Genomic DNA, 13,188 nt, shown 5'->3' with positions numbered 1-13,188 from the left:
ATTAATCTACACTGACCCCTCCCTCCTGCCCACAGGTGCCAGCTTCACACCATTCCCCAGAGGTTTCATAATGGGAAGCTGTTCTGGGGAAAGAACTTGAAGGGTGACACACGAGCAAACAAAATGAGACAAGTGTTCTGGAAATGCTGTTTTGCTGCCTCACGTGAACTTCAACAAATACTCTGCTGGTATAAGTTGATACAGCTCTAGGTAGGGTCATTCTGGAAGACACTAGCAAAAGATCCAGATAAACCTCTTAAAATAATATTCATGTCTTTAGGGAGCAAACTGCTACTTAAACCTATAAATGCCAGATATTGACATATGCAGCAATACCTGTTCCGGTATCAACAAAAATTAGTGTCCTACAAATACCTTTCCCTAAAGGAAGTTTAAAGTTAGACCTTCACTGACTAAGTCTCAGAAGTTACGATACTGTACCTGGTTAAGCCTTTTCCAGAATACACGGAGTGGTAATATGCACTGCTTTCTTTGATGCCAATTCCATAATAGTGATACCTGTGGGGAAAAAAGAGAGGAATGTTTATGACTGACATGTCAAGCAAAGCAAAATGTCAAATTGATTTTCAATGCTTCCTGAAAACTTTTCTTAACAGTGTCTACCAATTCCTTTCACTGACATGGAACACAGAAAACAGTATTGTCATGATTTGATCCAAAATTCAAGGCTATGGTCTTATTTAAATTTAAAACACTTACAAGAATGTAGCTGGAACAGCAAATCTCCTAGAAATATGTTACATCTCTTTTCCGTAATATACATTCTCTTTAATTTTACTCGTTTTGTTGAAAGGGTGTTGGGTTTGGTCTACTAGGTTTATTTCATCAGATTTACTACTGTTATATTTAGGCAGTCCCACAGAGCACTATTCAGCTGAAAACAACTTGCCAGTGTACCCTATAAATTAGTGTTCAGCTTTCTATGACTAAAAATGCTGACATGTCATTCATTCATTCATTCATTCATTCGTTCTTCTCTCAGGTTGTAGGCTGACCAACAGCTGAATTACTTAGCTGCTTAAGTAGTTCTCATACACATTTGTCTCCCTTGTTACTTTACCGGAGATTACTGCCCCCAAAGAGAGCTCAAAAAAGGAAATGTGTTTATTGCTTATCCTCTGCAGTGCTGAGCCCAACACCTTAATCAAAGACACTGAAGAGGGTGAGCTGGCGCTAAGAAAACTGATTATGCAGTAGATACTTATTGCTTTCACTGATTTTGCTACAAAAGAAGTGACCTTCAGAGGAAGGGCAGGAGAGCAAGCTGGGGGCAGGTATTTCTTTACTAGTTATAGCAAAGTATGCTTGAGTTCATCTATCAAAGGTGACAGGCCCTGTCTTATAAATTCCACTCAATAGATTTAAAAACTGATTGTGTTAAACCAAATTTGCCTAAGAATGTTATGGACAGTATACTCAGGATCGTTTGTTTTTTCTTACTAAAGTTATCTTGAAAACAGCACGGCAGCTGGTTTAACTGAACTGCTGCAAAATAACACTTGCAGTTCAAGTACATTGCATGTAAACGGAGTCTAACACAGAGGTAACACTTCACATTGCATCCACTTTACTAAAACTCAAAAAACTTAAAGAAATGCTCTCTTAAGACACAAAGCCCCCAGAAAATAGTTTGTAGAACACATAAACAAAAGTTTTCAACTCATCTCTGCTGTTCTTGGTGATGCTCATTAAAAAAAAATCACAAACTTACTGTTTGTTCTTGTATGGGGTACCCTCAAATGCTTTATATGTACAAAGCTGACTAAAGGCATTAGATACAAATAACACTTATGAAAATGTTCATTGGGGTGATATATTTGTTTAGCCCAGATACCTTTGAAAATCTCAGCTGAAACAGTCATTCTGTTTCTGGACAAACTCTTGTGTGTATTCAGGATTGTACAGCCAAGAACTGTGACAGAAAGTGGTTGCTGTTAAACATCATCACTTTTACTCTTTGAAAATGATAAGTCTATACAACATCACTAGATCGCAGCAGTACCTGATGACCCATTGGAAGGCAAAAGATTCTCACCTATTTCTTTACTGTTAGTTTTCTTGCCTTTTGAGTGTATATTTCTGAGGGATGGTGATATGGTGAAATGGAAATTTTTAATACCTGTTAATACTCAGAAGCTCACACGTAGGACCATCTGCTCTTAACAGTTCCCTTTTTATCCATTAACATCAGAGCTGGCTGATCAAAGCAAAGTGACACCTCAAGGTGGTTTAGCATGCTAATGGGACTTTTCATTAAATGCCATAGCACCAGACAGTTGTCCTCCATTTCACATACAGTACTGTGTCACCTGTATTGCGAATTACAGTCCTGAAGGTTTTCAACCAGTACTTTTGTTTTAGGAGTATTAAAAAAAGAGGCTTGGGCCAAAGACGTGGATCTGGAACTTCTTAGTATTTGACAGAGTTCTGACACAAAAGCTAAAGGCATTTTTTCTTCTTTCATGAAAATGAAGTCATTTTAGACGTGACAAAAGAGGTACTGAAAATATACATGTATGGATTATTTTAAATAACAGCATTTACTTAGTCTTGACATTTCAAAGGTTGTGCATTAAGCAGGATGAAAAACAAAATAGAGTTGTGACTGCCCCTTTAACAATGTTATCTGCACATTTGCCATTGGTCATGCTAGCAAGTGGTGACCTACATCTCATTCCAACACTCTAAATCTCCCAGTTTCAATCACATGCCACTTTTTACATTCTAAAAATAAAACTTCACACTTTCACCACAAATATAGGATTTCTCCTGCTAAAGTTGGAGTGGGCCAGAGGCCAAGGAAAAGCATTACTTCTTTGCAAAATCAGGATTCAATATCTCCATTATTCAACATCTAGTTCAATATTAACATATTTGGGCTAGAAATGGAAAATATTGCATGATTTGGAATCTCAGATTTCCAGTGGTAGGCAAAAATACTTGTCCCTGCTCTGGAATGCCCCATGATGCCAGAATTCACCATTGCCACATCCTGCTATATGGAGAACAGATATCTTCAGTACCTATTCAATGTGTATTAAAGGCACAGCAGTTATCACTCTAACTTCATCCAGTGATCTGTGTAGTTAACTTTTTAGTTCTAAAAAATACAGCCTTCCAGTCATGACATAGAAGCAATTGAAAAAATTATGATCCATCCTCTTCAAGCTCTGTCTAGAATACCTCATAGAGTAATAAAGGTTTTTATTCTCTTACAAGTCAAAGTCATTAGCTAAATAGCTGATTTTGGACTCCCTGTTAAGAGTAGTATATCCATCCCAGACACACCGGTAACATATTCAACCTACAACTTCAAGTGCCCTCTTTCTGTCTCTTCATATGCATATTTCTATGTGTATGTACAGTATATATGTATTTTACTGTGTTATACTTTTATTGTATAATTAATAAAATGAAACTAGTCATCATAAGGAACTTAATTTTCTTAACAAATCTTTAAAAAATGAACTAAACTGCTTTCTTATTTTTATTTCAGTGGTTTGTTGTAACATATGTTCCTATGCAACTAGTAGCCCTGATTTTAGCATACACTGACACAAATGATAGCTGATAAGGAAATGATAGGCTTAAGCTGTTCAGGGACTTGCAATAACTTGTTATCACAGGGCCAGCTGCCATATCAGTTTTATTAACCCACTAAATCACTCCTAATAAATAAGATAATAGTTTTCAGACATGATGGATAAAAGCTAAGATTCATCATTGATCAAAGTCTACAAAGAAATTAAATTGTAACTTGAGCTCAGTCTTCTCTCTGTATCGTCTGAGCAGTAAGTACATTTTCCCAAATAGCTGCTCCAGGTAATTCATGTACCATGAAGATTAAAACTGAATTCTAGCAGCGACCACATTATGTTCAACACTACCTGTGGAAAAAGGTAGATTCAGAACCTGCTACACAGACAACTGTTGATTATGAAATACTAATTTAAGAGCAGTTTGTTGTATTTATTGTGCTGGGCCTTCTCCCAGTCAGCAGGGATGTAGAAAACTTCCCCTACGTTCAGCAATCTGGAGTGATTAGCATGGGGATGAAACATGAATGAATTTGTAAACAAAATCGCGTCCAATGTGTTGCACCTTCTTGGCCAAATGTTTAAATGAGTGTTTTAGTATTAACACTTTTGTACAAATGGGTTGTTGGATGTAAACACACAGAGAGACACTCTAACTCTGAGGATCAAAGTTCTAGGATTTCTTCAACCTGTTTTTACGTCTCTCCTTTGCCCAGAACTGGAGATGACAAATGCTTCTTGGAATCAGAGAAGGAACTAATACGTGTCTATCTATCTTACACCTTAGAGTAGCACCTGCACCTCACACCTTAGAACAGCAGATCTTTCTCAAATCCAGTTCATGCTCATGAGAATGCTAGAGAGAGCTTGGCCTTGTTTCAGTGTGGGAGAAAAAATATTTCTGTCACCTTGAAGATGGTGGAAGAGGGAACTGATTTTCTTTGCTTTCTTCTGAACACAGCCAGGCTGTATCGATACATTACTGTGTCTGCATGCAGTGTCCAGTAAGGCACTTTATTCCTGGAGAGTTAGCTCTTCTTTGCAATATGAGAACAATAATTCCATTGGAGAGGAACTGTCTTTTTCCTTTCATGCTTTTGCAGCATGTGACTCAGTGGAGTCCTGGACAATAATCAGAGGTAGCATGTTTTAAAAAATAGGATTTAATTGCTAGCAAGGAGTGTCTCTTAACAGTCCCAATAACCCAGTTTTTTGCTCACTGAAACAGCTTACAGTATTTAGACCCCATGCTGACATAAAAGCAGAGGGTAACTAGTCATTTACTGAAACTGATGAACAGTCCATTAATTTGCTTATTAATTTAATGGAAATACTTCCATAAATTATATTTATGTGACTAGCTGCTACCTGGTGAAAACAGAAACTAATTTGCTACTCAGTGAGTCTGTTATTCTGAGGGTAATATGTTCCACAACATCAGAGATAGACAGATAATCAGATATTATTATTTATACTGTCACTTCTCTATGGCTACTTGCTGTTACATTCACCCTCTAACCTGGAGATATTGTCACATGTGCCTTTTGTGAGGTCCTTTTTTGCACAGCAAGAACAATGTAAATGTATCTTAGTAGAAATGAGAATTGCAGAGGAGAAGTCTGAGGAAAAGCCCCATCAAAAAAAAAAGTAGAAACAAACACCATATGTTCAACCAAAACCTGCTTATGCGTTATCCCTCTGAGGAAATTGTTCAAGAACAGTTAATCCATATGAAAATATGGCACATAGTACTAACAAGGTCAGTAGAGATATGAGACCTGCTCAAGAACTGTTGGGTATGAGGTACTTCTGTGCTAATACTGTTAAATGTCTTAGAGAAAAGGGGAATATAGTGACGCATGTCCCAGTACAAATAATTTCATAGCTAGATTCCCAAGTCAAAAACTAGACTTGAAACATACTCCTTTACTTAATAGACATTGACTTACTTTGCCTTAAATTATACAGATACATGATACAGGAAGAAAATCAAGCATAACAACATGAAACAATCCCCCAAAATTATAAAAATAAACAATGCATCTTTCAGACATTCCTAGTATGTTGCAGAGCACTTCAGAAAACCACAGTCTCATAGGTTTTTTTTCCTTTTCAATCTCCTTTAATTTTGAGTTTTGCCTATAAATTTCTGAAATACAAGAATAACTTTGTCTTTCAAGCTACATCATTCAAATAAAGAGTTTTCCCAAACAAACAGAATTTTTGAGTTTCTTCTATTACTACCAGTATTCTGGGTTTCTATTGTATTTGTTAGCAAAATGTTTCTTGGCTAATTTTCTGGGCTTTAGTTTTGTTTCAGTAAGCCATCCACTCTTTGTGTTTCTCCCGTAAGTCAAGGATAGTTTTGTGAATCTTATTCAGTAAGTACATACACACATTTTTGATTTTAAGCATGAGAAAAATCCTAGGGCTACTCATATATTTAAAGGCATGCATCCCCCAAAATATAGGTATTAATAACAAATGTTTAACTTCTGTGTATACACAGAAAGCTGGACACAATATCTATCCTAATTTGTTCCTCATAGCTATGTCTTACTTTTAGGAAAACCTATTTTGAAATCTATAGGAATATACAGGTAAGGATCTGGTCTAAATTTGATTTGGACTGAAAACCATTAAGATTTTGGAGAGTTAGTTTAAAAGAACAAAATTATCTAACTAGTCCTATTTTCTGTTGAATGATGTGGGCACACTATTTAGGTTTAAATATTTTTCTAAACCAAATATTGATAAACACTGAAATAACAGTTTAAAGCCAACACTCAGAAAACGTCAGAGCCAATCTTGGTTTCAGGCAATACAGAAAATTTGTGACTCCCCAAACAGAGATCGAAGTTTTATAGAAACACCTAGCTCAGAGCTTGACACTAGCTATACCCTAGAGCATTATTTTGACTTCTCTAATTCCTTACATCAGACTATCACACAGTTTTTCATTTCCTTAGAAGTAGCATTCCCCTATTGAGAAAAAGAAAAAAAATCAGAATGGGGACAATTCATCAGTCCTTCCTCAGCAGTCTTGATATCAGGATGTAGGAGAGAGGGTTCATGTGAGGAAATATCTTGTTGCCACTGTTCGCTACAGTTTTACAATAACTTTATCATGGCAAAAAGCATAATGCCAGAACCAGAACTAACAAAAAATCCACCACAGCTGATACATAATTATCTGTGATCTATTCCTACAGCCTACTATTCCACAGATCAAATATACAAATTAATTGGATACAATATTTATGAAATGGCTGCACTATAGGTTGTGTACTTTCCAGAGTTCTTATACATTACCTACAACAAAGAGCAGACGTATATCTTCTTCTCAATTTAAGACAACGGGTTTTTATAGTGTCTTTAAATTAATCCACATTATTATGTAGACAACATAGCCCCCCTGCCAATTAGTATGTATTATGGAGACATGGAAATACATGCAATTCCTAGAATGGATTCTATGAGTGGATACACAGGTAATTGTGCCTTACTTTGAATGGCCCCTTGTTCCAAGCCGCCTTGTGGTAAGAAGAGGGAACTTCTGGCGAATGGTCTGAAGAGAAAATAGCTGTATTAGTTTCTAGCACTGGTGTAGGTTCTTAGCAATCTGTTCACAGAAAAATTGTAGTGCAAATATATGGTCTAATGTAGTCGATGAATAAATATTTGCAACAGTTATGTCACAACATAAAAAATTAAGCATGTTTTATACTGCAGGGGTCCTTCCACCCTTGTACATCTTGCTGTGTATCTCCAGTCTTCCCACTCTTTAATTCCTTCCCACCCTTCCCACCTGTTCTTCCTTTCTGTTTTCACTTCTACAAGTTAAAATCTAGTTTTCTTCACCAGGATCCTGTTTCATTCTGGTCTCTGAAGTACAGCTGTATCTTTTGCTTCAGAGATGTAAACAGAACCAGGGAAAGATCTGCCCTCTAGCTTTTCTGTTTTCAAAGTCAAACAACTAAAAATAAATTGATTTTTGATTTGAAAAGTGTGATCTGAAGGTTAAAGCAAGCAAATATTTGCCTCACAGGTACTCCTGTGTCCACCACTATCAAAGTGCTATACAGTCTTAAATTTATTTACGCTAACTGAAACCATATGAAAGTTTCTGTTAGCTCTATGCTGCACATAAATAATTCATGTTGTGTGATTTAATTCAAGTCAAGCAAAACATTCTGTCAGTGGACTTCTGAGATTGAGATCAGTGCTCTAAAAAATGCTACTTTCTGCAAAGAATGATGCTTAAGACAAAGATTTATTAAGTAAGAAACTAATTCAGTAATAGAGGTAGATCTAATAGATACATCTAGTAGATACACCACTGTCAAAATAATGTTTAAATGGAAAATTATTGTCTTCCTTATTTATATGGAAACTATGTAATCAAAATCAGGCACAGACTTTCTCAGTATATCCAATTCAAGAGGAAAAAATTGGTAAGTGAACATTTTATGAACTGGATTTTAAATCCATTATTATTATTTAATTAAATTAATGCATTTTGTTATGTATGAACAATGACTAGATCAGTAGTGTTTAAAAAAAGATGATCCTTGAAGCATTTTTGGTTTCCTGTTTCACTAACTACTCAGGATTTAATTTGGATAGTTCACATCTCCCTTTCATTAAATGATTTCAGGATTAATTGTAGGAAAGGGTAGAAAAGAGGATGAATCAACATTTTTTCATTCAGGAGCTCTTTGTGTTATTAATTTTTATTCCCCTTCTAGTACTACTTCTTGTGTCACATCTCACCTTACACTGCCTTTAGTATAATTAAAAGTGTCTTCCATGTCAGATCTGGTTTTGTGGAAAGAACTCTATTAATGTTATCAGAAAAAAGGCAAAAAAAAAAAGGGGGGGGGGGGAAGAAAAGGAAAAAGGGAAAAAGGAAAAACAAAAAAAAAAAAAAAAAAGAAAAAAGAAAAAAGCAAACACAAAAACTCTCTAGGAGAGAATGCTTTTTTTGTATGAAATAACAATAAATCAAAAGGAATTTCAGTCTCATTCTCCTAAAGCTGATGTCAAAAAATCCCTTCACACATGTAACAGTGTAGTTAGTCCAATTCCATGTACATTAGCAGCAGAAATCATGTGAATTTGAGAGGAATGTTGACACGGGTATACTAAAGTGTGATTCTATCAAATAATTAAGCTAACATATTATGAACGCATTTACTTTTTACCTTCCCAAAAGTTGCAGCACAGGCAGGTTCCAGCTTCTCTTTTCTGCAGAAGTCTAAATAATGTGCGTAAAGGATGCATCTTGGTAAACAAACTCCTTCACAGACGATGTAGTTTTCTTCCAACCTGTATACAGAAAGAAACTGCCAGAGTAAGAAGCAACATGTCATGTCTCCCAGTTTTGTTTTTGTTCTGGTTTTTGGGCTTTTTTTTTTTTTAATTTGACTGAAGAATTCCACAAAACCACACAGATGAGATTCTCCTGAACCAGACAGGCACTACAGACTGTCTCCACACTTGGTGCCCTGGTTAGTTGCAGCATAAGGAAAATCTGTGGTCAGCTGTCTTTTCTTAATGAGTCTTTTTCAATGTCTGAAATTTTTTGCTTTATATAAATAATTAAATGATCATCACCTAAGAACTAGCCTTGCTCTGAAAATAAGAGCGCTAACTAGACTATGAAAGACTTGGGTTTAAGTCTGTCCTTTGAATAGCGAAGAAGCTTGAACTTGCATTTTCTGTCCCATTGTATCTTTAATACCTGGGCTAATGTCTCTTCTTGCTTTTGCTTTTTATTTTCCAGGCTGGAACTGAAACTGTTTCATGACCAAACCACACTGAAAAGCAAAGAACTGGCTTTTTCTGATGGGGATGCATTTTTATGTAGCTTCCCAATCCATTTACAGAATACAATTGCCTAGCTATGGTCATTTAAGTAAAATTTTTAAAACTGCAGTAAAAAACTGTCTCTCTTCACTTAAAATGAACTCTTGGTAACAGCTGGGTATTTCACTGTTGTCCTGTTTCTTTTCTTTATCAGTTTACACTATTTGCTACTCTCGAGATTATGTGCAACAAATTTATTTCTCAAATTACACCAATCAGTAAGAAAATACTGTGTAGTAAATGCTGCATACTGAACAATTTTGCACTGACTCACCAGACTAAAATCCTTACAGTTTACACTCAGAAGTCAGATGTAAACTAGACTAAGAAACTGGGTAATCTGGATTACTCTCATTTTTCAGTTAGAAGGAAAAAAATATAGATTTACATTCTGCATTTAGTAACTAAGTAAGTTCCCATTTCTTTCAACAGCACTCCTCCCTAATTTCAAGTGTGGTTTAATAGAAACATTTATCAATTAATGTGTCCAGAATTTGACCTCTTATTTGGTTAATTTTTGCCCAGATAAAATGAAGTTAGAGCTTCCATGGATGGTAGAATATAATGTAAAAACATACATTGTAAGACAGTGAAAATCTACAATTTATAGCCTTAAAGGATAATTAAAACATCCATTCATAAATGTGATTCTTAAGTAATGTTTCATTTCAACATTTTTATATGTTTAATCGATTTTCTACATTTCATCAATAGCCACATATAGCAAAATGTGACAGAGACTTCTGTTAACTGATAAATCTCTGGTAATCCAAAAAATCGGAAATTTGATGGTGGATGTCCTTATTTGTAGACGAAACTTATCTAAAAAACAAAATAAAACAAAACAAAAAACCAAACACAAACACACCACCATAAACGAACAAAATAAACACCACCACGCCACAACCCCACAAATGACAAATATAGCTAAAAAAGCTGCGAGATGTAACTCTCCTTGCCGACTCAGCTTTTAAAGAAATGTCCCTTTGGGCCTGACGGACACACCGGCTCAGTCCCGCCGGCGTCAGTGCAGGGAAGATGCGGGTGTCCCCGCCGAGCGGCCGGACCGGTGGCCCCGAAGCGGCTCCGGTCGCGGGGGCTCCGCCACCGCCGGCCCCGCGGCGCGGCCGCCCTGGGACGGCTCCGGGCAGGCAGCGGGGGCTCACGGCTGGGGCCCTACCATTGCAAGGTGAGCTGCGTCTGCTTCTTCTTGTCCTTCATGATCTGAGTGATGCTCTTCTTCGCAGACGGGCTCTGGTCCGCGACTTTTAGTGCGCCGTCGCGAGTATCTGCATCCTCTTCTTCCGAGGAGACGACTTCGCTGGTAAAGTCTGTTTCTGGGCGCCGGCGGGGGAACAAAAAGACAAACCCAAGGGCATCGTTACGGCCCGGCAGCACGCCACCTCCTCCCGACGCGACTGCAGCCCCGGCAGCCGCCCGTTTAACCGGCCGCCCTGCCCGCCGCTGGGTCCCCGCCGGGCCCCGAGCAGCAGCGACGGTTCGGGCGCCCGCCGCGCCTCGCCCTGCCCTGCCGTGCCCGCGGGGTGACCAGGGAACGCTGCCGGCACCCCGCCTCCTACCTGACTTGATGCCGGCGGGCAGCACCGGCTCCGGGAGCCCCGTCTCGGCGCCCGCCGTGGCGCACAGCCCCTCTTCGGGGAAGGGCAGCAAGCTTCGCCCCACCAAGTCCGCGTAGCAATCCTCCTGCGCGGCGGCGGGCACTGCCTGCGCGGCCGGGAGGTGCAGGAAGGCGTCCTCTTGCTCGGGTCCCCTGGCCATGCTCCTCACCGGCGCCTGCTCTGCCCCGCCGCGGCGCAGGCGGCGCCCATGGGCGGCGGGGGGTGGACGGGGCGGGAGCGGCGGCGGCCCTAGGGCGCGGGGGGCGCCGGCTGAGGCATGGGCAGCGCCGACAGTTTGTGCGGGGCTCCGGCACCTCGGCGGGAGACGGTGTCAGCCAAGCGCCGCCGCCGGCAGCGTGAAGGGGAGGAGAGGCGATGCGGGGGCGGTGGCGGCGGGGTCAGGTATGCCCTACGGCGCCTTCCCGGGAGGCTGCATGGTCCCCTGCGGGCAGAGGCGGCCGGGACCGCGGGCGCCACTCCCTCCTCACGGCAGCTCCCCCGCGCCCGCAGAGGGGGCTCCGCCTTGGACGGGGTCCCGGAGGTCGGTGTCGGGCGGCAGCGGGGAGGTGTCCCCGTCCCTGCCTCCCTCCCCCCAGCCCGCCGCGGTGCTCAGTCAGGCTGGTCGCGCCTGGCCGGGAGGAGACGGGGCATGGCTGAAGGCTCGGGAGGTTCAGGGGAGCCGGTCAGGAGCGGATCTGCCGGGGACTTAATGATTAACTCCCGCCGGCGGTGGCTCTGGCTTGAGTGAGGGATCAGCGCTTGGCCCGCCACCCCACCGCGGGGAAGGCGAGGGGGTGGCCGCGGGGGCTCCCCTGATCTCTTCGGGCGAGGACGAGTGGCGTCGACGGGCACCCTGCTCCTGGCATCGGCCTCCAGACAGCGACAAGGACAGGAGGAGAAGCCGGCTGCGGCTGGCAGGCCGCGGGACCCTCCTGGGCACCATCTGTCACTGTCGGTATTTTGTTATTTCGCAGTGTAATTTTGTGGGTGTTGGAACAAAGCATCTTCATTTTGTACAAATAAATGACATTGGTCTGGCAGATGTGTCTTTGCTTTGCTCCGTTTCAGCATGTTGACTGAGAGAGATTGTGGGGGACAATCACAGAAATATTGTCCCAGCTTTTTTAGAGAACAAAGTTGGCAGTAGGATGGAAAATTAGCCTGATCACTGTAACATCCACTGTTTTAACACAACTTCTTTAAAGCAACATCTTGGGCATTGTCCTCCTCCTCAGTAAGGGAAATGTAGCATGGCTTGTGGTGGCAAGCAGCCCTGAAATTCTGTATCAGATGAACGTTAGAGGCATTCTTGTAGCTGTCAAGTAGTGTTGGGCTGTCACAAACAGAAATCTTGTGAAGAGCTGTTCTTCCTTCTACTCTCTTCAAAATTTTCTGTTGCACTTCAAGTCATTGATCCCACCAGCAGTACAAAGCAGCAGAATATTATCACTTCCACTTCTGCTCAGATGCATTATCAGACCAGCTACCGGCTATCAGCTGTCAAACAAGTATTTAACAAAACCCCAGGTGTGCCCATATGTGCCAAAATACCCCAAACCACGTCATAACTATGAATGATGGACTTCAGAAATGAGGATGACCTGTAAGAGAGTCCTGGAGTCAAAAATGACATTTAGCCTGAACTTTTTGCTGCTTCTACTGACACATCTTCCCTTAACTGTGTAAAATAGATTTCCTTCCTTACATTTCTTCAATGTTCCCATGTCCCCTTCTTACTTTGTATGTGATGCTATACATGACTTTGTCTATACGCCAATGTCCACGCATTACTTTGTCAGTGCATCAGTTCTTAGCATAGCTCACAGAGACAGTTCAGCTTCTGGTTTCAGTGGCTTTGTTTTGAGGTTATGGTACAATGACATTTGTCTTTCTCACTTCTCAGTGACTTTTGGCTGGCCCAAGTACTTCAGATTTTGTCCCATGAGGATCAGCATTTCTACAGTATCATAAAAACTCCCAGGTGCTAATTATTATGTTGAATCTTTTGTGAACAAAACCCGATGTGCCATTGTTTTTTTGGTAGTACTGAGTTAATGTGGTTATTTGTTGTATAAGAGCTGGATTCTCCTTTGCCGTGACGTCAGAATATCCTCAGTGATGCTAATGAATTCTGACCATCATCA

At 40.6% G+C, this 13,188-nt stretch overlaps 1 protein-coding gene across 1 annotated transcript in view; it reads right to left on the bottom strand.

The window, feature by feature from the left end:
- RFX6 (regulatory factor X6) overlaps positions 1-11,204 on the bottom strand; it is a 35,873-nt gene extending 24,669 nt beyond the window's left edge. Inside the window, exons 1-5 of the mRNA XM_065632297.1 lie at positions 11,006-11,204; positions 10,606-10,762; positions 8,762-8,885; positions 7,064-7,125; positions 442-519 (exon numbers count right to left, since the gene is read on the bottom strand). Coding sequence (XP_065488369.1) covers positions 442-519; positions 7,064-7,125; positions 8,762-8,885; positions 10,606-10,762; positions 11,006-11,204 — 620 coding nt within the window. The remainder of the gene's footprint in view (positions 1-441; positions 520-7,063; positions 7,126-8,761; positions 8,886-10,605; positions 10,763-11,005) is intronic.
- Between the last annotated feature and the right edge of the window lie 1,984 nt (positions 11,205-13,188).

This window comes from Caloenas nicobarica, chromosome 3 (assembly GCF_036013445.1).
Source record: "Caloenas nicobarica isolate bCalNic1 chromosome 3, bCalNic1.hap1, whole genome shotgun sequence".
Taxonomy (NCBI): domain Eukaryota; kingdom Metazoa; phylum Chordata; class Aves; order Columbiformes; family Columbidae; genus Caloenas; species Caloenas nicobarica.
This window is presented reverse-complemented; position numbering and strand designations above follow the sequence as displayed.